Source organism: Neodiprion fabricii, chromosome 1, assembly GCF_021155785.1.
Source record: "Neodiprion fabricii isolate iyNeoFabr1 chromosome 1, iyNeoFabr1.1, whole genome shotgun sequence".
NCBI classification, from domain to species: domain Eukaryota; kingdom Metazoa; phylum Arthropoda; class Insecta; order Hymenoptera; family Diprionidae; genus Neodiprion; species Neodiprion fabricii.
In genome coordinates, this window is record NC_060239.1 from 87,323 (window position 1) to 115,033 (window position 27,711).

At 38.2% G+C, this 27,711-nt stretch overlaps 2 protein-coding genes across 16 annotated transcripts; one reads left to right on the forward strand and one right to left on the reverse strand.

Annotated features, from left to right (window-relative positions):
* The first annotated feature begins 45 nt into the window (after positions 1-45).
* Positions 46-9,957, forward strand: LOC124188130 (serine/arginine repetitive matrix protein 1-like). 3 transcript variants are annotated; one of them, XM_046580555.1, is made up of 8 exons: positions 48-662; positions 1,490-1,741; positions 1,871-2,003; positions 2,098-4,150; positions 4,375-4,433; positions 4,644-4,712; positions 4,932-5,050; positions 6,647-9,957. In XM_046580555.1, the coding sequence occupies exons 1-8, from the start codon at positions 576-578 to the stop codon at positions 6,650-6,652; spliced, it is 2,778 nt and encodes a 925-aa protein (XP_046436511.1). In that variant the 5' UTR covers positions 48-575; the 3' UTR covers positions 6,653-9,957. The 3 variants fall into 3 exon arrangements, with proteins under 3 accessions (XP_046436510.1, XP_046436511.1, XP_046436512.1); XM_046580554.1 differs by having other exon boundaries at positions 46-662; positions 4,932-9,957; XM_046580556.1 differs by lacking the exon at positions 48-662 and adding an exon at positions 708-1,422 and having other exon boundaries at positions 4,932-9,957.
* Positions 9,362-25,848, reverse strand: LOC124188126. 13 transcript variants are annotated; one of them, XM_046580532.1, is made up of 14 exons: positions 25,631-25,848; positions 25,001-25,046; positions 17,206-17,353; positions 16,871-17,078; positions 16,632-16,727; positions 15,676-15,913; positions 15,259-15,554; positions 13,503-15,153; positions 13,129-13,412; positions 12,672-12,789; positions 12,166-12,508; positions 11,422-11,662; positions 10,401-11,287; positions 9,362-10,276 (listed from the first exon to the last, which is right to left on the reverse strand). In XM_046580532.1, the coding sequence occupies exons 1-14, from the start codon at positions 25,634-25,636 to the stop codon at positions 10,105-10,107; spliced, it is 4,734 nt and encodes a 1,577-aa protein (XP_046436488.1). In that variant the 5' UTR covers positions 25,637-25,848; the 3' UTR covers positions 9,362-10,104. The 13 variants fall into 13 exon arrangements, with proteins under 13 accessions (XP_046436488.1, XP_046436487.1, XP_046436486.1 ...); XM_046580531.1 differs by lacking the exon at positions 25,631-25,848 and adding an exon at positions 25,230-25,262; XM_046580530.1 differs by lacking the exons at positions 25,001-25,046; positions 25,631-25,848 and adding an exon at positions 22,607-23,575 and having other exon boundaries at positions 10,397-11,287.
* Positions 25,849-27,711: the final 1,863 nt, after the last annotated feature.

The following is a 27,711-nucleotide window of genomic DNA, read 5'->3' on the forward strand; positions in this document are numbered from 1 at the left end:
TTAAAGTGTGAGGTCTGGCTCCAGTTGTTGCTCTCTCTTTCTAATTATGGCTTCAGCTCGATGCACAAACCGCGCAGTCTATCTCTATAAGTCTATGGTAATCCCCATTAGCGAGTCGGCAAGTGTGGGGCACTGCCGTTACCCTCACGGCCTTTTGCTTGCTCCAAAATAATAACCGTGTCTAGCTGTATTCAGCAATCTTCATTCAATCAACGCGGGATGGTATCCGGTTTAACGCAAATGGCCGCACTTTCTGTGCACTGCTTATTATTGCTACTCCGTACATGTAGTGTCTCTATGCCGAATAAGTGAAATGTTGTATCGTAATCATCCGTAGTAATTCGTACCTTGTACGATGTATCTATATTTTATGACAGTATGCATAACGTTGACATTGTGTTGTATTAGGGGATAGCCAGAGTAAAGCAAACGACATTGTATCAGTTCGCGGTATACTGACAAATTAGGAATCGCTGAAGAATCAAAAATATTTGTTTAAAATAATCAAATCCTAGACGTTGAATCATTGAGAATGTGATCATATTATTCGAAAAGTTATTAATGCTACAAGATTAATGTGTGCGTCGAACCGTGGTGTTCACCTGGAAAATCTTGCATTTTTTCGGAGTTGTACTCCGCAAAATATGGATTATCGCCAGAAGGTATGGAAAAACGAACCGTATATTTATCATTTGAACATTATATGGACAACGGCATTTTCCAAGTTTCGAATACTTTTAGTTTATAGCCCCTCGGTGATTTCCCATGTTTTCATGAATGGTGCTTTATTACTGTAAATTGCTGTTTCCGCGGCACAACGAAAAATCCATTTCCAAAATAATGTTCATACGATTTCGCTTCAGAGAGAGGATTTTTCGTTACCTGAGTATAGCATGCTTGACAATATCATTTTTTACATTTTATCCTTCATCGCAGCTCATGGAAATATGAAACTCCACAACACAGTGTCCAATGCCCAATTGAGATTTTCCATGTTGAAGAGATAATGAAGAGTTCTAGTAATCGTTTTGTTATGAAGGAATTTTCTGAACTTTTAGTAACAGCAATTAAACCTATTTCATTCTTCAATGGGATGACAAGTATCTGTTGGAAAACTAATGTTTTCAATTATCAGAATTTGTTAACATTACTGTTTTTTGCATGCGTTGGTATATAGTCTGGGAATACCTTTGGGATGATTCGTTATAATTGTTTCGAGTATTCCCAAAGTAAATCCATTACAACAACGTCCTCCAGGCTCTGGTTCTTTGAGTAATGATATGTCAATATTTTTGTGACTGACCCAAGAGTGGAGGTATAATATAGAGACACCTTTTTTTACCTTAGTGGACTATCTATTATAATTATAAGGAAAAGTTTAATGACTCGTATCATGGGGCATGTTACAAAGTTCCACGACGTGTACGTCAAAATTGATACATACATAGTTAATGGTTACTTCTGTCACTCAAATGTTGATATTTTATAGATGGTTCTTGCCTCAAATAAAACACATTCCAATAACAAGGGTGAAAACGATGATGACGACGAAGACTTGGAAGCGCTGCGGATGGCTGCACTTCAGTCGTTACGTACAAAGAATAATCTCAAACCAGACCTGCAAGTTCGGTCGCGTGCTAAAATAAATACCCAACAAATTGCACAACCATGTACATTTTATAAAGGGCAACGACCAAATAGACTGACCTACCGCCAGCCTCAATTAGCAAGACAAAATGGGGTAAGCATACACTGTAGTGATAAAATACTCAGGGAACAATTGAGTCCAGTCTTGGGATGTAGGCCTAAATATTCAATGAGTTTAAATGGAAATATTGTATAATGATGAGCTGTTGCAATACGGTTTCAGAATCTATACTTTCAAAAGCACCGAAACCCAAACCTAATCGCCATAGTACCAGTCGAAGAAGACATTTTGTTGTCAACAGAACCTCTTAGGAAGCCACAGGATATAGGGTCAACTATGCAAAATCAGACATCTGGTAAGGGTTATGAAAATGAACAGTATCTACTTTCAACAGCCTCGTGAGTGAGTGATGTGAGTCAACTGAGATGATATTTGAATTTTCGTTACAGATGAATCAAAATTCTGTAGATATAAGGATAATGCCAGTTGTTCAGATGAAGACGATGAGGGAGATCGCACCGGCAGTACCTCAGCCAAACTTAAAGTAGAACCAAGGCAAGATAGAGGGGTTATTACAATTAGTAATGAGCTCGGTGATGCAGACAATTTGAGCACACATAGTGAAAGTCCACAGCATAGTGAGAGCGATGAAAAAGAGGAAGACGATGACGATGTGCTTTTGATGGCGGATCTGGAAGAGGAAGATAGCCTAGAACGACTGATGGATGAAATGGAGAAAGAAATGAGTATAGACAAGGCTGATATGATAGAAAAAATGCATCCAAAAATAGAGAGCAGGAGTACTAGAGATAAGGAGGTGAGTAAAAAGCAACAGGCTAAATCGAAATTAGAACTAAGGAGGACAAACAGGAGTAGTAGTCCGTTGGTACACTCTTCAATTTCCAGTGTACTAAAAAACGAACCAAGACCTATGTCTCCTTACAATGCGAGCTGGCCTACGCACAGGCGTGGATCGTTATCCCCAAAACCACGATCTAGGAAAAAATCACCCAAACGTTCACCTAGAAGATCTCCTTCCAGACTAACTAGAAAACTCCAGAGTGATGGCGGAAGAGATTTGCGATTTAGATCTCCCAAGAAATCTCCATCCCATTTCTCACCAAGACCCAGATTGTCACCTAGACTCTCACCTAGAAGATCGCCCAGAAGGTCACCGCTGAAAAGAACCCCGCCGAGATTATCACCCAGGTTGTCTCCACGTCCTAAGTCACCGAAAACGCCTCCACGTTGCCGATCACGATCACCTGGAATATCGCTGCGTCTGCCACGTTCTAGATCACCCAGGTCGTCTCCACGACGATCACCTCAGAGTCGATTGTCGCCTCGGAAATTTTCGCCAAGACCAAGGTCTCCGAAACTCTCTCCCCGGCTCAGATCGCCACGGTTGACACTGCGTCACTTGTCACCGCGACCTAGGTCACCTAAAACGTCGCCACGGCGAATGTCTCCAAGATTGAAAACCCCCAGAACATCGCCAAGACTTTCTCCAAGACGATTATCACCAAGAGTAAGATCACCACGTTTTTCACCACATCGAAGAATGTCCCCTCAATGTGAGTCACCTGCAGTATCGCCACGTAGGTCGCCGTGGTCCTCTCCGCGAAATTCACCTCGCCTTTCCCCACGGAGAAGAAAATCGCCTAAAGAATTGCCAAGAAAGATAAAACCACGATCTAACACTCCGTGCAATCGCCAGAGTCCGCTCTCAAAAAGAGGGTTATCACCATTTTCCAAGGGTAAAGCCCCACCGGTTGATCTCGTCAAAGGTAGGCCAAAACAAAAAGATGAGTCTTATGAAAAGGTTGCCCTAGTAGATACAGGGAAGAGCACAGATGGCATTGTTAACGATCCCGTACTGGAAGCTAGACGGAGAAAATTTGAGTCAACCAAGCCAATAGATCCTATCAATGAGAATAAAAAAATTAAACTAAGTAGGAAAGAATGTAGAAAGAAGAAATCAGATCTCCCACATGAGACCCAAATCAGTACAACCAATACACGCACTCCACACAAGTTGAGTGATGGTGACTGCGAGACGATACAGAATGACCTGTACCTGGGAGTTGACTTTGAGTTGGAAGATTTGGAAGAACCGGTTGAAGACTCACCTGCAGCAACTATTGCCAGTACAATCAATTTGTGCAGTGAAATAGAGCCTGCAAAGTTGGAACGAGAGAAGCTTGTGAAGAAGAAAAAAAAGAAAGATAAGGAACTTTATCAGGTTCACAAAACAAAGGGTGAGTTGCCACTGTCGGAGCGTATTGGGAAGGAAAAAAAGTGTAAGAAACGTAAGGAGGCGACCAATGATGTTCCAGCTGAAAATTCAGAGACTGTTTTTGAAGACCTTATAGTTGAGGAAGAAGAGGGAGACTTGCGAACCGAGCTAAGCAGGAGGCGAGCAGAAAGATTGAATAGAACTGGACCACTTCATCAGCAATCAGTTCGACTTGTTCAATCTGCATTCAAGGGCGTGGTTCGCGAGTGAGTTCTTACCCTTATTATTATATTAATTATGGTGGATATTAAGTATTTGCCACAAACTAGCTTTGTACATTTATGTCATTATTGGTTTTTAAAAATAAAGTGAGTTAGTTATGTTGGAGCAAATCATTCAGTTTGGAACACACTTAGCAGATAAACAAATTTTTATATAGCATATTTGTAAAGCTTTCGTAATGTTTGATGTTTTCATTTTATTCTTCCAGAGTTGTGAAGAGTAATGCCAAGAGTATTCGAAAACAGCTAGTCAAAGTAGATGATAAACGTGAGTAATCGAACGGTAACATATTTAATATACTTTAAACACCGACAGCCAACGATGAAGTAATTCATACATGCCAAGTATGAAGAAATTTCATAGTTCACCAGTATTAGAAAAAGTATTTAAGATGGGTATTATTCTATCGATGTCGGCTGTATATGTGACCTAGATTTACCTTCAATATGGTGTATTAATTGTCATTATACTCTACAGCAAATCAAAACGAAGTGAGACGAGTGACTGTACTTCACAGACCAGTAACAGAGTTTCGTGAGACCGAAGGTGTGTAATTTACTATATGGAGAAACAATAAATTTCCAACTATTCATTTTCTTTCATGATATTTATCTTTCATGATAATTTTTGAAAAGATAAGTATTATGTATAGCAGATGAAGCTTTTCCATCTTACGGTACTGGTAATAAATTGTTACTTGAAATTCACGACAATAATTCATTTTAACATTATGAAACTGTAACAGATATTTGGTTGAACTTCCAGATGAGTCGACTGTTGATTCAAAGGTTCCTATCCGCTTCAGATTAGGCCTGAACAAATTGGGGCAGGACACTAGAGAATCCAAGATATCGCGGAAGAATTCCAAGAGACAAAGTCGCAAGGTAAAACACACAAACAATTTATCTTCGATAGATGCAGAATATTTATGTTAACATTACACAGTAACGGAATTGAATGGTTGTATTATACACATCCACAAACGTCAATTCTGAATGGTTTTTTTATACCACAATTTTTAAGTAACAGACTTGTCGGTGTCTTCTTCAAGAATGTATCATAAAGATTTCCTTGATCTAGGAAAGAACTGGTGTTTAGTTTTCATGAATTGCTTAAGGGGTTTTCCCCGCTGTGACTAGTGTCGAAACAGATCAATTTTCAGAAATTGATTTCGGAAAAACTACTGATGCCATATTAATAATTTCTTGACAACTCGTCAGCTCCTCAATTCATATACACATTAGGAAAAGCGCTCAAAAAATTAGTGCTCAAACCTTGAACATATTTTTCTCAAAACTATGTTTGTTAAAACCGAGTACATGATATCTTGAGCTGTAATCAACTTGAAATTTAGTATACAATAGTATACATACTCAAAGAAATAGTACTTTTCGGTTGAAGAACAATGTTGCCCTTTTTCATTTTTTGTTCAAATAATAATAATAATGTATTAATAACAATACAACATATTCATGAGGTGAAAACGTTGAAGAGTCTTCGAGAATTTTTTTCCCATCACGAAAGAGGAAGAAAAAAAGCTTCATCAGCCAAATGCTAATACAATGTAGTTAGTAAGCTTTTTTTTTTTTGTTTTGCCAGACCACCGAAACATGCAATATCATGTACACCAGTTGATCGCGCACAAAAGCATCGAAAGACACGAAGACGCATATCCTTATCAAATAGTATTTTGTACGTCTCAACCTGTGCACGAGTTGATATAAAAAAGTTATTAATATTGCATCAGTAGTTTTTCCGAAATTAATTTCTGAAAATTAGCCTGTATCGACGCTTGTGACAGTGGACTAACCCCTTGATTATATTGCGCATTCAATACATCTTCTTGTATAGTTGATGTATACAGTACACATTTGAAACATGTCTGTCCAGAATAGGTTAACCTGATATTGTTATTTACGAGATTTTACGAACTTCAGTTATGTTAGGCATAGCTGCGTATTTATTATTGATGTTACTAATTGTACAATCAATTTAGTTGTAACATGTACTTATTTTTGTGCAACTTTCCCAGATAAGAATGTGCAACATAAATCAACAGTTGCTAATTTGAACTATTAGTTTATTAAATTGAATGACAGATTTGCATATTAGTTGATTTCAAACAGCATAGCTTGCAGTAAAAAAGAAATTTGAACGGTTGATTAAAATACAATCCACTTTGTTGTAGACAAAGATAATTTTTCCGCAGCTGCTAAGATACAAAATGAAAATCTTGCAACACGTTTTCACTGCCTATAAATACTTTGAATTTAGAAACGAATACAGACATATGCATATTTAAATTGTATATAACTTGTGTATGACTGGTACAAAAATTCTGTGATTTAAATCTGAAAGCGTCTAGGGATTATTCTGTACAATATTAGTAATGTAATATTTGAACGCTCTAACCCCACAGTCCCACAAGTTAGCTGTAAGAACATGGTTAGAAATAAATGTGATATATCTTTTTTGTTTAGGAATAATCTTAACGAACGATCGCCCGATCGTATATTTATACGAAGAAAGAGTAGCTGTTCACCTTACCTCATTATGTTATCAGCCTTAGAGGAATAAGTTCAGCAAATATAGCATTGTGTAACCAGTTAAAACTGCACGGTAAATTTAACCTCCAGTTGCTGGAATGTGCGGAAAGAAAAATTAATGACAATAGCAGAGTTTTAGTGACCTACATCTGTTGTATTTAGTTATTTATTCTTACTCTATATTGCTTATGCTGGTGATCAAGTACGGCTATTTGCTATCGCAAAAGATGTATAAATAATTCACATCACTCGACCATTAAATAAATAACGATGTAATGATATTCAGAATCAAGTTTGTGAACCTGAACGAATCTGACTAAATTAAGGAAGTTGTGAAAATCAAGTGATTGTTTCAATTAGAATTGAAATTTAGAAAAAAAAATTTGTCTACACTGATTAACCCTGTAGATAATTACATTAATAAAATATTTATTGCAAGTCGAATTTAAGAATTTATGCAAGCAAGCCATTAGTTCTATAACGTTGATAATAAACAAAGCTATGAGATATATAAGATTGCAAACCCTTTGTTTAACTTTGTTAAGTATCAATTCCCTTGTGAGGGTGGACAACAAGTAGAATATTTTTAAGAGAAAAATTTTGTACTCGATCTCAGAATAAGATAAGTTTACTCTGATTGATTATTTTTTTACTTGCGTCTGGCTTGTGCTAAACGAGGTAAAAAATAGTAGGCCTGTCTTGAACAAGCAGAGTTATTACTTATTAGGATTTATTACCATATATTCTATAAAGTGATATGTTCATAACACTAGAGATTTATAGTATCGTAGTAGCAGTTACAGATAATGAAACCTATCTTCACAGAAATAATTCCAAATATTTCAATCCCAGTTTAGTACAGCTTTTGAAGATTGTCAAAATGAACGAAGTTTTATACAGGCCATTTCAGCATTTCCATCGAATCATCAATTGTATATAGCATTTGATCTTCATTACGATACATATATTGTCTCATGCGCATTGATTATAATAAATTAGCCAACGATTCTGTTTTATACCGTAGTTATTGTGATTCCCACTGCCTAAATTATGTATTAGTAGTTATCACACTGCCACTGGTCGAAACTTTGGCCGCCAATCACTATTTGTACCTGTAGAAGTCAGTTTGATCATATTTGGGTAACAGTACGCATATTAATATTCGAATTTATTAGTAACAACAATGGCTGATTAATCTTGCTTTACAGGATTAAGAAATTGATAAGTCCTTGCATAGGTCGATTCCTTGTATAAAAAAAAATTGAAATGCAAGTTCCTTCTGAGAAAGTTCGAGGTACGAGTAGCTTTTAAGCTGTTGTTTACCAATAACAAATTACGTTTATGAATAGGTTCACTGTCCTAGCCATGCTCCAGCCAAAAGACGCCTCTCATTGGTCAACGCAAATAACTTTCAATGCGAATATTACGGTAAATTACTTAACTGTTAAACTTTTCGAAAAGGCTCTTTATTTGTGTTTTTTAGGTATAAATTGATCAGTCCAAAGATTCTCGTCAATGATTCCGTTCATTGGAAGCGGCATAAGTAATAGCTATGAGATTTTCCATTCATTTTTTAGAAATAATAAATGAGTCAGTGTATACTTCTGACCAATAGTAGATTGCGCATCAAGGAGGTAAAGTAGGTCTTTCTACACTAAGCGTAAATTTGCAATGCAAGCCAAAGACAAATATTGTAAACATGTGAGGCGTAAAAAGACTGCCTCCATGATGCACGTGATACTTTATGGAACAAAGGTACGATTTACACGGTTTCTTTTTTATCGCAAAGCACAAAAAAAAGCATTTCGTAGTACAAAGACATAAAACTACCGTTTCTTAGACTGTTCAGAGTCTTTTTTGAACTGTCGCAAAAATAATTACTTTAAGTAACGAACATAGGCAATAAAATTCGTAAACCATACTTGCGTCACGTAACACATCATATTGTGTACGTTTTTTAAAACTGTCAACCATTTCTTGGTTGCTGATTGATGATTCCGTCAAAAAGTTTTATCAAGTGTAGTTAACTATGAAATTATGATAGTTTCTGGTAACTAATGTACTTCTTTTACTGCTAAAGATCATCGGTTACTTGATACTGAACTGTTCACAGCGCGTAAATATAATGTATTTACCTGTAATCAAATTTTACCAATAATTGTTGTTAATTATAGGTGCAACATGTCACTCAAATCACAGTGATACGACACACCTAAAAAATAATTGTAAATAATTAAACCTCTTATTTCAGAGAATGAATAAAATATTTTTTCATTTAGCCTTGCGTTAGTTCTTCATCCAGTTTTGAAAAGCAGCGTTTGAGGTTTTTCAGAGAGATGTCTCAAATCCATGTACCTGCAAAGGCAACAACAAGTCAAAAACGTGTGGGAAACAAACGTGAAATCAACAAAGTTTTCACCCGGACTACAGAGTATATGACACTTTGTAGTTTGCCACTCGACACTGCATAGTTTCGCATGATTTCGCATTTGTGCAGGTAGAGCGCAAGTGCAGGCTGTAATAATATGGACCAATGAAGTTTTCAAAAAGAATCCTACATTGGTGGAGGGAACTGTGAAAAATATCCCACACGACCCGGATCTACAAACACAAATCTATGCACCTGGTTAAAAAAGTTCGAAAACAAAATAGGTGATAATAAAGTTTATTAGATTATGTATATGTGTTTGGATACTTGTCTCATTATTTTTTATCAGTTTATACATAAAGTAAGTAAAAAAACACATTACGGAGTAAAATCACTAAAACCAAAGAGAATAGTTGATTGAAACTATTCAGTTTATAGGGGTTGCTGGAACGAATGATCAAGGAAAACACGATAGGACAAAATTTGAAGCAAAGATTCATCGCATTTCCTTAAGAATAAAGTCATTTGCCTATCCACTATGATCACAGTTATAATTAGCGTATGCATTATTAGATGAGTTATTACTTATTAATCATAATTACTGTATACGTGTATAGTGTATATTTATAGGTATTCTATAATACGTGTGTTATGTATTTACAACGTGGTTATAAACAAGTATTTTCACAAAATTAAATACAATCTGGTTTGAAAATCTATGACTAGCAGTACATCAATATGTCTATCAACTTACTAGTCTCAAATTCTTCATAATGCTATGAAATAACATTTATTACGAGGTGCAATAGAAATGAAGCCACAAGGACTTTAATTTGCCTAATATTAATAGACTAACAGATAAATAATATATAGAGTATTACTTTGCAAAAAGCTTTCCTACGTTTCATATTTAATACACTGTACACATTATGTTTATTATTATGAATTTTTTTCAAGCATTGGCGGTACATGATGACGATCCTAGACAGATTGAGTTTTTCAATTCGTCCGTAACAGAAGTGTGTCAGGTTTGTACAGCGTGCACGCACGATCTTGGAACCAAACCTTTGTGTTCACCTCTCAAACAAAGTAACCACTTGTTATCTACTTCAAGAATAACAGTTAGCTTTTCACCTTCGCTGAATGAAAGATGACCGTTGTCCGATGGTAACCTGTGGGTGAGTGTCTTGACTTCTCTGAAACGGATGTACAAATCAAAAACTGTGAGTATGGAAATAATGACCAACAGTATAGGAAACTGGTGTGAATAGCCAGGAACTTTGACATTATGCCTAATTGAAGTCTTTCATTATTACCCACTTGAGAGGCGGTTTTGTCGTTCCTATTTTAGCGTTTCTCATGACAGCTGTGGGCCTTGGCAACGAGGTAGACGCGGCTCTTCTATGAGGGGATGTCGAGCATTTTTCTTTGGTACCACCACCATGTGGCGGCCTGTATGGCAAAGAACTCGGCCTCGCAAAATGAGTTCGTGGAATGCCACCTGTCTCCTGGTCAAGACGACTGGTTCGACCACCTGCTAAATCTTTACGGATTTCACTGGACTGTTTATTTACGATTTTTTGTCCAATTGCAGCAGATTTTTTCAACAAAGGTATACCAGTTGTTGTTGATTTCGAACTTTTTGGAATGGGAGATAACACGTTCATAGGCTGTTTTGTAGGGGAAGATAGCAATCGGGGAATTTTTGACTTCCCCGAATTTGTTGGCGTTCGAGCCGGAGATTCGGGTGATCGGGCGATAGGTTGCTCTTTATTTTCCTCTTTTCCAATCATGAGCTCCCACTTTTCTTGCAGTTTTTTGAATTTGACACCACCGGGATACATTTCCTCATTTTCAACTTTACCAGTAGAAATTGGGGGAGATTTGATTTTAGCTGAAACGTTTTGAGGAGCCCCCACTTTCAATGGCGAATGTTCAAGACTATCAGTATAATCTTCGGAGTCTTCTAAAGTGAGCTTGTCAAATGCTTGAATCAGTTTTGAACCAGATGGAAGATTACTCCAACGTTTTTTAATAGTGTTGTTCAAGTTAGCCTCATGCAGGATACCTTGCATATTTCCCCCTTTTGCATAGTCTACACAGGATCGTGGTCTTACCTTGACAGGACTAACAATATTGTTGAAAAATTCTCGTTTACTTGGACCTCTCACTTCTGTCAAATCCACAGATTTTAAGCCTACAGTAGCCTGCAAGTATGAAACACAGTTGTGAATTTTAGTCGCCAAGTATAATATTTACACAACGAGCTCCCACTTTCTGTCCAGTCGATATTTCTCCACGATTTTTGAACTATACACAGAGAATGAAAAGAAGGACCTACGTTTGTTAGATGATTGTTCATATGCCCCAAGCTGTTGTGAAGTTGACGGTACTGATAGAGCATATCCAGTTGAAACGGACACAATGCAAGAGGTTGAAGAATGTCCAAAAGTGCATCCACCATTTCTCGAGCATTAACGCAGGCGAGAGAACTAACAAATAAACTGCTTCTGGAGTAGTGCTTTCGTAAGATAGATTCCCGTGTGCACAAATATGCAAACCAAGCATCCAGTGCCCTCAAGCTGATCGAAAAAAAGGTATGCTATTAACTTTTACAGCAAAACTATGATCACGCGCCCATGTACTTCTCTGTGCATATATAATATTAACAAATTTATATTCACATTTTTTGCGGACCAATGTACTATAGTAACAGTAAGAATATTCGATCTTGGCAGACCCCTCAGACATAGTGGTGGCAAATATACAAGGTTATTTATTCATTGCTGAACACAAGTGCGACGGATGTAACCTTTTTTTCCTGGTGCCAGCACAAGTGTCTATTTCTCACTAAATGAACAGCAACCAGTAAATGACTCTGTGGAGTAATTCGCAAAGGCATAGAGTTCCATCAAATTGCCTGGAGGGTTTTGCTTCGCCGAATATTCCTGGTACTTTATATGCATACAGAGATAGAAATGTGTAAAGATCGTATAGTTTCGAATGAGAATATTATCATATTTCAATTTGTCGAAGGCAGACTTTTGTAAAAATTGATACAATCAAGTCCAGTTTTTCTACTTACTTCAGCAAGCCAAACACAAATGCGTGGAACTTGAGCATTCCTTCTGTGATAAAGTCTTCACCATTTATCTTTTGTACCAATTCGTTCAGGGTTTTAGTTAACGGGCCTTGTTGAGAAGATGCCTCGACCACTTGCCAGACACTATTAGCTAAAGGTCCGAAAGACGAGTTAATGTTTGGCCGCAAACCGTCGCACATGATAGCGTATAAGGCAGGACACAAGTTACTCAGACAGAGTTGGGCGCACTCGTTTCTATTATCTTGAACCTGTTCATCCTTGACTGTTTCTATACGCCAGTAGTTCAATATTAGACCCACAGACTTGTTGACAGACCTGAGCATATCTGTTAAAGCAAACAACAGATTTCACTTACGTTCTTTAGTTACAGTACACAAAGTGGTACAGATTGTGTGGTGCACATACAGGAGAATAAGCCATAGTTTTTGTTAAAAAAAATGTCACACTGTAAGAAACCTGAATCTATATAGTTATGACATACGACATACCACTTTTTCCGTTCGTAGTAAAGGATTTTAATTCACTGCTGCCACTGGGAGACTCGGCAATAGATGTCCTCCTTTCGTCCAGTGACTGTTTGTTTGCTGTGAAACTTAGAGTGCAACCCTGAAATTAAATGTGTTAGACATGATAGATATTAAAATATTTTTAATTTTTTGTTCATTTTCGAAGTTTTATTTTACTTAATGAAGAAATAAGCAATTCAAGGTGGATAGAATTTGGAGGGAAAAAACTTAGTCAATTCACAATTCTAAACTAAAATAGGTGCACCGCTTGTTTGACCTATATGAGAAAAAAAACTGAAATTAATTAGATATCTACCTTGTTACAAGAGACTAAATCCCTCACTTATACAAATGTTAAATGCATAAGTGAAATAGCATGGGCAATCACTCATGAAATTTTCCATACATAAATTATGCAGTAGCAGAAGCATTCTCTCACCTTATTTTTGAGAAATTCTTTCCTTTGTTGTACTGCGAAGCTCACAGTCTTTTTCTGAGATTCCATCATCTCAACATTTTTCACCAAATCTTTGTTCATATTTAGTCGCAAGAATTGTCTAACATAGGACCTGAGCCTTACGTCTTGATCTTCGCTATCGCCGTCGCTACTTTGTGAAGAAAACCCGCTGCGCCTTAGAAAATCTTCCAACTGTATAATTTCGTCACTGCATTCAGTTGGATACAGTTCTAAATTAACACAATTTTCAGACTCTTTCAATCGCTCTAAAAAAGTACACAAACATTTGCATCATGGATTGAGTATAAGGGCAAATTCATTACGGATACAAAGAGTTAGTATAATATTTCCCAAACCTGCATAATACAGACGTTCCTCTACTTCATCAACATCTTTTTCGGAATCAATTAACCTACGAATTTGCTGCGACTGATGATCGTTGTTGAGGTAGTAAGGTTCTTGCAGAGACATTCTTTTATTTGTTTCAGGTGTGACCTGTTGATTTTCCACTTCTTTGACACCACCCATCTCGAACATGCTATACCTTTTGTTATTAGTCAGTTTGTCTTTTCTCAAAATTCCTCTCGGAAGGGGAGGTCGAGGAGGTGCTTTCGTGTTGCAACGAGTTTCGCGGTCTCCGTGAGGCAGCGAGATGGACCGTTTAGGCAGGGTCGGTGCGTTAATCTTTGGTTTACAGGAGGGCCTATACTGCTTTGTATCTTGGGAGGTCAGGCTTGCTTCGGAGCTTGCACTATCATATCGATATAAATAGAGGGGATTGCTATTATTTGGTACACCTTGCTGATTGATCAATGAATCCGTTAGAATTGTTGAGGATCCTCTATAACCTGAAGACGGTTGTGTGCCTATACTACTGGCAGAGGAAATATTATCTGGGGTAGCCTCGTCGATAATACGAGCACGGTGCCGCATTTGCGGGGACAAACAGAATAGTGGTTTTTTTGTTTCCTCGGCTAGCTTGACATGCTTTGAGGCTTCGGGAACGTCATGGAGAATTCTTTTATATTCCGCAGGTAACAGAAACGTCAGGGACTCCCAATCTTTGATGTGCGAGAATCCACGCTGCTTCATGGCGTCGAGATCATTGCAGGAGAATGGCCTGTTGGACTTGTTGTACTTTCTCCATCTACTTCGGTCCCTGTCAAAACACTGAGGTCTTAACGCTACTTTGTCAAATTTACCCTGTCCAAGTTGCAAAAACGACAAGTCTGGTAGAGTGTAATTTGGGTAAACAATGTAGGCCGGCCTTTTTTCAATGGTGGTTTCACAAATCGATGGGTAATTTTTGTCTTTCGTAAGATATATTAATGATGTTTGGACGCTATTGTCCTCGACTTGAGTGAACACCTGTGTTCCAGTGGTTTTTGAAAGTGGCGAATTCTTACTGGAAGAGTTTATCTGTTCTGTATTTGATTGCGTCACAGTATCTTCCAGAAAAGAATTTTCGTGTTTCTCGCACCTGCTGCCGTCCATGGATTCAATTTTCGAAATGCTCTCTGACAAGTCTTCAATGGATGCGGAAGACTGTAATTCTCCTTCAAATTCCTCCAACAACGGTGATTGTTTCCTTATAATATTGTCAAAATCTTCATCAGCAAAAGTATGCTCTGTTCCTTTATTATTGTAATAGTCAGACTTTACCCAATTTATAGAAAAATCATTCTCCAAAGTCAAATTATTACAGGTATTATTGATATTATGCTGATGTATTTGAGTACGAGTTCCACTACCGCTGCCACTTTCACTGTTACTTGTTGGCCAACCACTGTCGCTAGCTGAGCCCGATTGATCAAGGGTCATACTCATTCCTTCTGCACTCATACTTTTTTGCTTCATGAAACGTTTCACTAGGCTCAAATTTTGAAGCTTTTTTTTTGTCGAGATGTGGTCTGTGCTTTCGGAACTGTCTTCATTGATCGAACGACTGATGATTGACCCTGAACTTTGCAAATTGCCCACGTGATTATTTGATTCAGCCGAATCAACCTAGAAATATGAAGAAATCTACCATGAATCAACAATTGGAGCGAGTACGGTATTCCAATAGGTTTTATGAACTCAATTATAATTATAAACGTTCAGAGTACGTACAGAAAAGTTAAGAGGATACCGGCTCAGCTCTCGAGTTTGCGTGAGGTCTGGTAGACTCTGACTTTTTTTATTCAAGTTTAAATTCAGCTGTCCGTTTGCTTGGAGAAAATTGGGCATTGTATTATTGTTGCCAGATGGATGACGAGTCATAACGTTATTTGCTGGACTATGTTTCAAGTTACTCCAAGTGGTGTAGACTTTGGAGTCTGATTTAGCCATTGAAAGGCCAAACATATTTTTCAAGTTCAACTTTTTGTCATAATAGAAATCTGGGATTTGACGAATATTTTGTTTTTCTGTGTAACACAAGAAACATGTTTGTTGAGCAGGTTAGCCACTTTAGTTACTTTACACTATAAATTTCATTTTCACCTAAAAATCAACAAACTGAAAAACTAAATTTCGATCGAACATCACCTTGATTTTCAAAGTCTTGCGAACCGTCGGAATACATAGTCATACTCCCCTCAAAAGCAATTGTGTAGTTAATTTTGTTGTGGGCTTGGCATGTCAGTAAAACGTCTTCACAGTCCAGGGAATCGACGCTGTAACTGCCACCTGGTGGCAGCACAGGTGTCTCCTTGACAGGAGAGAAGAGTAGTGACGACTTGCATATGGACATGGTATCTGTTGTCGAACACGCAGAATCTTCTCCCTTTGGAATAAAAATTTGTGCAATGAACTTTAACTTCCATTTGGAAATGCAAAGTATACGAATGCTGTGCGCCTACCATCAGGGCTCTCTATTACCATTTCCTCAGTTAAGCAGTACATAAACGAAGAGGCAATACTTATACTGCATTTCAATACTGATAACCTTGTGAATTTGTGCGTTGCCACAGCACGGAAACATGAATTTAAACATATGCCGTGTGAAACAATTTAAATGACCAGATTCCTCTTTCTTATCTAAGTAACGTGATTTAGATAAGTTTACATCCTCGGGCACAGATATCTAGCAAGAATAAGTTGTAATAATAATAATTCACTTAAAAGAAGACACCAAGTAAAGATGAATAGATCGGTTCAATGATTTTATACAACTCCGCCCTGTAAGAAGAACAGCTTTTGTTCTCTGAACTTTGATAGCAATGATGAATCATGCGTAGTGATGTTTGGGAGTGGCGGGGGAGTATGACCCACCCTACTTCCTTCCTCTTTGACTTAGCAGCTTTGACGTCCATATTGGCAATATGCCTTCGGAATTTTCGTACTCAAGATTCATTTGTAGTAACAACAAGTGGAGAAGAGGAGAAGAAGCGGGCACAAGATGTCATATGTTTTCACACGAAATTGAGTAGGTCACATCTAGAAAATACTAGCATGCACATGTATTATACATGCTTATAATCGGTCAGGTCTTCAAATCCTACCTGGCTGCTAGTATGGGGGCTGATGGGAGAATCAAAGTCAAGTTTTTCCATCATAGAGCCAGACATGCTGGCATATCTTTCCCTTTGATAGTTTGACTGGTACAGCAATAAAAATAAAAAAAAAACACATTGTATATCTATGCAGAAACCTTTGCTTATACAAGTAATTGCTTTTGACACATACAGTCAGAATCAGAATTGCGAAAACGAATGACGTTGAATACTACTGAGTGTCTCACCTCTGAGTGCTGCACAGGATCGGTACATATTACGGGAAGAGTGAGCAAAGAGTGGATGTCTGCAGTCCGGAAACTTTCCATATCAATTTCAGCGAAATTTGCATCAAGGTATCGACACTCGGCATCATATCTCAGATCGTCACAAGTATACGAAGCGGATAGCGAGGACAATACACTCGAGTGTACATGCAGCCCTGTGTCCCTATAACTGAATTACGATTCTAATTGATCTTTCAATTTATGTTGAAATAGATGATAAAAGTGACATTGCATACAGTCTGAATGATGATGCTACTGCACACACACATTATATATAGATGCTATGTATACTTTACCCACAATCGGCGAACCATTGATAGTCCATGTTGTCGTGAACAAACTCTGAAGTTATAAGATCTTGAGATGACGGATCCATGGATGGGTTGGAATTACAGTCAGATCCAGGTGTATGTGGTTCATCCATGGCAGCATCCCCCGACCCACCTTTGACAAAGTTAAATATTCATCTATATCTGATGTGAAAATAATAAGGTCCACTTCTCTTCACAGATGAACATAATTTACACACATACAGAGCATGTACCATCTGTCTAATGTGATATATGTTAATGATAAACCATTATCGGTATTACAAAATTCATAATGTATCAGGTATCTACGTACCAAATGCTTGGATACAGTTGTAAATAATAAAGTGAAAGGTTTTACACATAATTGGCCAAAGGGACAGCAACAATCACAAAACCAATCGTAGTACCTCAGTACAGGGCTGATCAATAATCCTGATATTACGTGAATCACACTACTCATACCAATATTAAACCTGACAATGCGATGCCAAAGGCGACCATCACTTCGACGAAAATTCATAGATATACACATCATTTTCTATTTAGGTAATTTTATATTAAACTGTACCTATTCACACGGCAGAATGATTCTATTTGCATGAAATTTGTAAATTAGAGCACCTGGCACGCTAGTCATGGTAAAGTTATGCGACAAAGGTTAAAATAAATGCAGTCCGCGTTGTACCATTGCAAGAAGTTTTATAAATTATCGTGTTTTATTATTAACTTGGATTACATTACACATATAAGGTAGAGATTATGTTCTCGATTTCTCTCAGAAGGTTAAAATATGCGAGGAATGCGACATTCTTTTAGAGTGACTCTCACCGCACGTATAGGACCAACGATCAAATTTCATGGTCGAAATACTTCAATCAACACATAAGTATCGGGATATGAAGATGTTGTTCATTCAAGTGATTGCCATATGATAGTTCAACTGTACGGGAACTTGTAGTATTTTGATGGTTCTCTCTTGTAACGAGGTTCGGTATCAAGCATATTTTTCAAGAGGAACGCAATTATTTGTCGTTGCTGAAAATTTGCAACAGTAGATGACGATAGGGTCCAGCATTTATAGTCCTACTCATGACATTAACGAAGTGAATGAAAATGTGGAATTACCAGAGTTTTCTTTGTAAACGATATCTAAATCAGTGGCCGAGAGTGGACGACTAGTCTCAGTTGGGGGCGAAGGCCTCAAACGTTAATCTATCTATATGTATGTACAGTGTCTATTTGCATGGTAAAGTGATCCCAATGGAGTTACATTAGTTACACGTAAAAGGTTATCACGAGCCCATCCTGTGTTGTATCATTGCAAAACGCTTGGAAGGAATCTCGTTCCTATCTAAGCACCACATTCTTTTGGAACGTGGACTGAACCCTTATCGCGAACTTTATTCACCGGTGATGAAGTCTGTTCTTTTCGTACAAACCTGTTTTCTGTTTGGTCGAAATGACATTCCCCAACTCCATCACCGGTGATACAGCTGTAACGGAATCCACAAGCGTATGCGTTGAATATACTAACCTCTCTACATGACAATGCAGATCGATTTACTACGCATGTATATGCTATTGTGTTGTAAGCGCACGCGAACGCGAAGAGGCACCATCTTCAACAAAACTGTTCGATGTTTACTCGGGACACATGTTATGCTTCTTTTTTCTCTTAGGCCTGGTATCCTCTTCAGAAAATTCAACACCAAATTAAATTTCTTAGTGATGATTCATCTTATACACAAGCTATATCAGAGGGAATTTCTGTTTTGAGTGTATCCCCCGTTAATTGCAAATGCAGATGTTGAGACATCGTTTCATATTGTAGTTTGATATAAATGCATGCGTACGTATTACATACACAAATGTATGTCACTTCTCGTCTCTGATTCGCGGATTTTATTATCAGCACTATTTTACGAATATGAATCATGCGATTATCATGAATCACATACAATACGAGTATTCGGCAGTATCATGCATGGTATCACGTTTCAAAAATTTTCCTATTCCTTTTACAATTATACAAATGTTACAAAGGCGAGAGCTGGCCTCACTCCGTCGTGCTCCGACGAGAGGCCACGCCGTTGATTTTCAGAGCAGAGAAAACACACAGAATACCATAAGCCGTATGTAGAATGCAGAAGCTTTGACAAATCGGGGCTACGGTTTTTGTATACTTCTGCAATCTGCTTACGACTTCTGAAATTTACACAAAAATGCTTTATCCCTATTTCATAGCCATAATAGATCGTAAATACAGCAGAACAGCCCAACACGGGACAAGTGCCAGCCAATCAGCAATCAACTTTCTATTAAACCTCAGACGGGTAAAACGGAAATTTTGCCGTGATTTGCTACTGTTTGATTCGCATTGCCACATTCCGCTGCATTTGCGCTCTGTGAGACACGAAGTGAATGAGAAGCATATACTTATAATAAAAAGCAGAAAAATTCTCTCGGCAGGAGTAATATTAGATTTACATCTTTGTCTCTATGTTGAGCAGAACACGAAAATGAGTGATTGTGAAACCCACAGTGACGTGCCATTTCGCTCGAGGCCAGAGTTCTGTTTCATCACGTCATTTGTTTTTTTTTTTTTTTTTTACTTTATATAATATTACTATATAATGTCACATGGCGACCATTCATTCATGGATTTTTTTCAACTCAATATCAGGCACTCAATGCGTACGTATCTATTGCAGCCAGTAAAAACACCACAAGCCCATTGGGCAGTTCATTGACTGAAAATTGATAAAAAGCAATTAGCCAAACAAAATCAATTGGAGCTCATCGTAGCCCGGTGAAAATTGGCATTGGGTGTATGCGTACAAAATAGTGTTTTTCGATGCTAGTGCGCGAAGGTGGCAATGCTCGCACAAGCGTGAGGGCGCAGCACGAGCCCGGAGACCACGGTCTTACATACAGGTCTTGCGACTCAATAGAATTCCAATGGTAGAGAGTGGCTCCTCTGTTGAAGAAAAATCCAGATGGAGCTGCGATCGAGGGATGCATCAACATAACCTACAATGTTTGAATAAGCCACGGTCTTAGGATTCCACGCCCATGTGACGCGCGAGCGCGACTATCGTCATCCTTGTCGCACCGGGCATCCCTCGATCGCAGCGACGCTAGCGGCCTGACACGTTAAGAGGCCCACGTCGAAACTCAGAGTCGCAAGACCTGTATGTAAGACCGTGCCGGAGACGAACCGTAGACGAGTTGAAGGGCAAGTGAGGCGCATTCATGCGAGATAGGCATTGCCAACTTTCGCGCGTGTATCGAACTCTATTTTTTGGTGCACCTGTAATGGAAAGTCCGACATACACGATTATATTTACACGAAACCACGGCACGATGTCTGTTCAGTGACGATGTCGAGCATGGCAAAGAGTGACAAACTATTCCGTCGGTGGGGCTAGTGCAGCTGTTTGCGAAATGCGCAACTGTGGATAAAAGCGCGACCGTCTTTTTCGCACACCGCTAGCATTGTGCGAAGGTTTATCTTATACCGCCGGCAATGTGCGAAGGTTTTTTTCTCACACTGCTAGCAATGCGCGAAAGTTTTTCCCGCACATGTGTATAAAAGACTACTTCCGGTGCTTGTAAATGGTGCATAAAAATGGACTTTCGATGCAGGTGTTACAAAAATTTTCTTCCACAACCGACTCTGATGTAGTCTCATGAGCTAGTTGGTAAGTACAGGGCACTGCCATTATCTCCACACCCTCGACACTGGTTTCGAGCGTTTCGAGGGAATACGTCATATGTCAGAATTCAGTAGTTATTGAAGTAGGAGTTCAGAAATCAGATTCTCTTAATGCACTTTATACAAATTGTGGCCAGCCGTATTTAATTAATTATTTAGACTTTATTAATTATGTTACGGACAAACTTGGCGTTGAAGAAGCCAAACGTTAACGGCCATGAGAAATTGTGGAAAGGTTCGTAACAATTGCTTCGACATAGGTAGCACGAGTTTTTCATAAACCCAAAGATTATTTGTGAAAAAGTGTTTTCCGAAATCGTCGATGCAACTCTCATTGTCAAGGTACTAAATTGTTCGTTCGCAACAAGATATGATGTTGTCTATTTTGTCAAAAAGAATCTAAGTATATCTGGGCTTCTATGCAAATCCGTTAAACTTATAAGGTGGATATTGGTTATGCCTGGATTTCCAAGTGCGTGTGATAAGTCTGATTGTTCTGCATTAAGATATGGTTCAAGTAATTTATCTCCGCTCTCGCATGCTACAAAACCGACTCATAGCTAACTTCTTCATGTATATAAAAGTGATGTTGAAAAATTAAATTTAGAAGAGATCACCGACGGTATCCTGTGTAAGAACTGTATTAGCAATTGAAAATTGGTATTGCACAGAAAAAAAACCGTTTCTCTGATCTTTGATCTCGTTTCCAAACGTTACTGGAATTTATTGACACGCGTCAGAAAAATTTACTTCTTCGGTCCTGATGGTAAAATAATATTTTCAAGCGATTATCTGGTAAAGTTTGCAAAAATTCAAACGTTCCTTTCATATTCATTGTAGACAGGGAAAGCCTAAATATGGAATACCTCATACTTGTTCTGAAATTACTGTTCTGACGTTAATCAACTAAATTAAATTTTCTTCATTATCCTTCCGCGGTTCGATGCTTATATATATCGAGCTTATACTGCCCATAGGCATTGGAAGCTCGATATTTAGCTACTTCCTATCTTACCGTCGACGAACCATTTTCCCTGTTATACATACATATATCAACACTAATAAAAGTCATACCCTCGCTACGGGGTCGGGACGGTAGCGAGGAGCAAATTGTGTGTAGGCATTTATGGCATTCAACTCGTGCGTTTTTGACATAAGTAAATTTGAGAATTCAGCGCTTCTCACTTCGGCGAAGGTTAACTTGGTGGAGGTATTCATTATCCATCAGTTTCTGAGAAATTGCCACTCTTACTGCACCGCGTGAATGGCAACTGACATCAAGCATTTATACTGTAACATACTGCACAGTTATACTAACAGAACCATGGGAAATATTGCGCTGGACGAACCGTGTAAATATACATATATATGTATCTTTTTGCAAAACACCTCCGACTTTTGAAAGTAGCTATCATTATTCTTGGATAAAGAATTAGAAACGACGATATAATTCACGGATTATCATTCGAGATGACATGAATTGGAAAATCCTTCGAGTATGACTTATATGCTTGAGTCAATTTTCCTCATCAAAATACAGCTGAAAAAGATCTATACTCGCACACTTCATTTTGAAAGTACCATGTATACGAATATGTACATGTATTACTCGTGTATAACTAGATATTAAATTACGTGTTATATTCAAGGGAGTTGAGGTAATTAGCTTACGTTTCTGTAAAATACAGTCACATTTCTCGCTCAGCTTCCGGTTATATGGGCGATGACGTCGCTTTCGCTTATTGCCAGACGGCGAAGCCGATCGAACCGGGCGCACCGACTTGGACGGCGCTAGTTCGCTGCGCCCAACTGAAAACTCTGCTATCTTCATTATGACGCACAAAAGAAGCACTAGCATCATTTGTTTACACACTTCGCGATGTCTTATTGCTACAGCATTATATTGTCACTTGCCTATCGTTTCACGAAATTCCAATTTCGCTCACACCTACTACTTTAATTACAATGTACGCACAACCCTACGGATACATAATATACTACGATTTGGGCGACATGACACAGACGGCATAATTATACTATTACTTAGTACTAATAATTCCGGAAGACTTGACTTTAATAACTGTGGACGATTTAATTGCTGCGGTTGCTGTGATTATATCTCGCAGATTGTTGCACACATTTTACGTACACCTATATGTATATAGTACATACGTTAGACTGTTTCACGAATGGGACTGAACTGCCCGTTCCAGGGGACGGGAATGTATTACAAGTAATTTTTTCTCAAGATTTGCGAGAGATATTGACCAACACGTTGAATTTTGATTAAAGCAAATAAAAAAAAAAAAGAAAATGATAATCCAACTCCCGATCAAGTTTTAGAACACAACCTCGAGATCCGAAAACTTTTTACGCTAACGCAGTGTGCCGTTTTCTATTATTGTTTTACTCCTACGGGTGTGGCTCGTTCCTTGCACTTGTTGCGAAAATCGGTAATTAGCACTTGCACTCGCGTACGACAAATATAGGTATAGATTAGATATATACTACATAGGTATACAATGCAATAGGATACGGGAGCCGGGCTGTATGTAATATTGTCCGTTTGTGTACGACGACGACGAATACGATAACGCAATGTTAGTAGGTGCTGTGGACTACTCTCTGAGTCAGACTGGATCGCGATGGCACAGCGGCGCGGGAGTTCGTCTGCACACGACCCGACAGCACGACATGGCATCACGACGATGCACGGTTTAATCTCTATTAATAATACTGTCGGGCAAGAAATAGAGGCTGTATACTCGTTGCTTGTTACAGCGTCCGTATGCTCATGCAGCTGCAGTCGTGGCGATGGTATAATAGCGTTTTTCCGCCCGCGCTCGCCAACGAAAATCATGCAAATCCCCGTAATCGTATGCGACACATGAAATAATTAGTTATATGGAAGCCAACGGACTCATATTACCATGATTTTCTATGATTGTATTATCGAGTCTTTGGAAGCTTATCACGGTTAACATTTTGTGTCTTTTTTGCGACTCGTCTGCACACAAGATATAATACCCGCCGAGTATGGCTCGTAAGGGCCGATTACCGGAACATGGAAGTAACCCTAATTGTTTGATTCACAGAATGTTTCGTGACTCTATTGTGGGAAATTGTTTACTCCGCAGTATGCACGCATGCTGAGCACATATGTATGGTCTACCGGTAACGACATGGACGATCAATTATTTACAAGCAACAGAATCTTCAAGAGTTATACGTACGGGTTTAAATATAACTACAATTTTGCATTACTGGCATCACAATATATTATACTTGAGATTTTACGCACGCCTGTTACTCATACAAGTCGTACACATCGATTTGTTGTAATGTCGTAATTTCAAATTTGGCGGTACAGTGCGCCATCTTTTCTTGTAGTCTCATGAATTGATAATATCATGAGTGACTTTTTTTCCCTTGCGTTACGTCACAAGCCTTCTGATTGTAAGTTAGCCCAAGACTCGATAATATATTATGAGATTGAAGCTAATTGTGAGTAAAATTTACAGCATAACGCAGTAAATATTTTTCAAATTTCAGAAAATGTATGTTAAGATTTCACGATAACAAACATATTTTAGCGCCGCTCCTATCAAGGCCATTGTCTGAACAAGATGTAATGATACCAAAGAATATTAAGGTATGAAACAGAACGTTCGTATTGTTGCGGTTGATGCCAAAAGTTGAGATAATTCAACATTACACAATTTATTACAAACAACAACAACAACAACAACAACAACAACAACAACAACAACAACAACAACAATACCGGAATTCATTTGCTCTGAATATTATTCGCTACGATAGTTTTAGCGTAGGACTATTACAGCGTACGAAGTTTCGGAAAAATATCTTTCGATTAACATTGTAATAATAAGCTGTTGAACGTTAGATCACCCTGCAAACTGCCAGAATCAGGCGCAACAACACCATGGTTTTTCTAGGCATCTCCATATTCTTTGATGGTGCCAATTGGGTAATTCATCACCGCGGATAATTATACTATTGTACGTACCACAGTATATGGCCAATAAACGTAGTACAGCTTACCACCGATCCTGTCACCCGATCCTCGAATAACATCAGTCACGGGAACCTGGAACAAAAGTATAAAATATATTTCGTCACAAGTTGATGTGATAATGTGTGTTATTATGGGCAATAGGATGAGTATGTTTGGCAACGTATTTTAGAAAATTGGACAAACAATTGGAAAAACAAGTAAATTGCTCTTCAACATATCATAATATAAATTGCACAATAAAACTTAAACGCTCACATTTTTCATTACATGCATAGGCCATTTATTACGAATTGTTTTTCGTAACTGCTATAAGAGAGAAATTGATTTGAATGGCAGGATACATGCTACAAAATGCAACGGTACATTTCGGGAAACATGAATGCGTAACGTGATAGGTTGAAAGAGTGCCCAAACATCCTTGATATCTGATAGGGTATATGGAACATAGTTTTGCAGATGAAACGGAAAAGGGTTGATTCAGGTATGTCACTGTAAAGCTTCGTACGGTATGGAATAACTCATGTGTGTAACCGGGAGCAACGTGAGCCTTCCGATAGCGGTGAAAGGGCAATTACGTACCTAAGTCTACCGCAAATTCCTTCAAGTACTCCTCTGTATTAAATTTACAACAGGCATAGTATGGAGGAGTTACTTACACTCATACTTGCAGATTGTGGGTGGGCTTAAGCATCAATATTCCTTTCAATATTATCCTCGGAGTCATCACATTTCACACCGTTTATCGATTCATGCGGGAACAACGATGTACCAGTGTAAAAAATATATTGCAGTCTTATTATGAATCAGTAAAGTACATGATTACGTGAATCTTGTGAACGAGTGAATTCGGGGATGCATTCTGAATCACTGGAAACAGCCCCTCCCAACTTGCAACAGCCCTACGTAGATACGGGACGCGCATGCTCATCGCAGCCCTCGTTCTATGGCTGTGATGGGCGGCTCGTTTATCCTTTTGTTGAACCAACCCTTTGGGTCAAACGTGATGCGATCACATTTTCTGTTCACCGTAGTTCTTAGAAGACTGCCTCTTCATATCCTTTTGCAGCTTTGAAAAATATTCCATGATAAATTAAATCCATAATTACATCTGAAACAATTTGTCCTCAATTTAGTCTTGGTTTTGACTGAATCGTTGTTTTGCAGCCTGGAACACCTACCCTTCAATCTTCGCTCAAATAGCTTTGCAAGCATTGACTTGGATACAGCCAAGAGGTTTACGTATATTTATGGAGTACTCGTATTCCACGTGTAATCGTCATGACCAAAATCCTCGTTATCTCAGAACCGGTTTAAGCTTCGGGTAATCTTTCACAGATTCTTATGCAAAGACGCTTATAAGATAACAGTTAATAATATTATATTCGGCAAGTCCACAACATCCGAGTTTCAATTACAGGATAACTTGACAAAATGTAGATCATACAACGAAGTTATGAGTAAGAAAGTTCTAGTCTTGAGTAAATTTCCAAATAATGACATGCAAAACAACCTGACAGCCCTCAAAAGTCGATAAAAAAAAACATTGGATTTAAAAAAATGTTAAAGATTGTACGTTTTTTAGATGTGAATTTTAGAGATTGCTCCGCTTTTAGTGCAGAAAAACTCGTACGAATTTCATTACAGGACCGAGTTCAATCTAAAAGGCGTGAACTATAATTTTTGAGCACATACAGAGTACTTTGTGAACTCGGAGGAAACAAAGTACAGAGTCGAAATTTGGGTTTATTCAACGGTTTATGGAGATTTTGTCGGTTGATATTTGTTCAAAACTGTATTTTTCGGTTACAGACATTATGTGAACCTATAAATTCTTCCGAAGCCATGACAGAAACAGAACTTTTGATTGTTTACGTCGTTTCATACGAGTTCACAGAATGCTCGCTTGTATGTTTAAATTTATTTTATAAAATTCTATTATAAAAATAAAATTTTATTTATTTGATATTTTTCAAAATTAACTCAGCAAGAATTCGTAGCTTCTTAACTGAATTTGGCCCCATAAGGAATTAATGATTGATAAACTATTTTTTATAATACAAAAAGGAATAGTCTGTAAATTAGTTGCGAAAAAACTGTATTGCCTTCTAAAAATTAGAAAAATGTCCTGTTCTCCGTTTTTTATCAGTTTTCAGGGACCTCCATATTCTTTTAAATGTTATAAGTTTGAAATTCACTCTGAATTAAAATTGTTTTGTATGCATTACAGTTTCCGAGTTATAGGTATGTATTGGATTGGAGCCGGACGTCGTGCGATTTCGGATTATATTTTATCGGTTGCTAATGTCTAAATATGTCTTCAAATAATAATCTATCAAAAATCCTACATTTTCTTATTAATCAACGAAAACATTTCACATTTTAGGCTGGTTCTACGAGGATGACGGTCATTGTCTGGTCCATTGCACGTGGAATGCTCCTCACAGTCTATTCGACGGCTGCACGTACGCCGGAGTACAGTCAATTCTCACCTCCCTCGGCTCAGCGGGTGAGAAATGATGTTGGCAACAACCACGGACGTAAGAAATATAGGGACGGAGACTTTAAAGTGCTAATATGGGCGAGGGACCGGCTTGCGCGGTGAGCCGGTCGGTCATATTGGTAGGCGAAGTTCAGGTGCTAAATTCAAACGGAGAACCACGAGATTACTTAGGATTTTACACAATGTATCGAGACGGTACACTGAAATACTGAATATACTTCGGATTATACACACCAA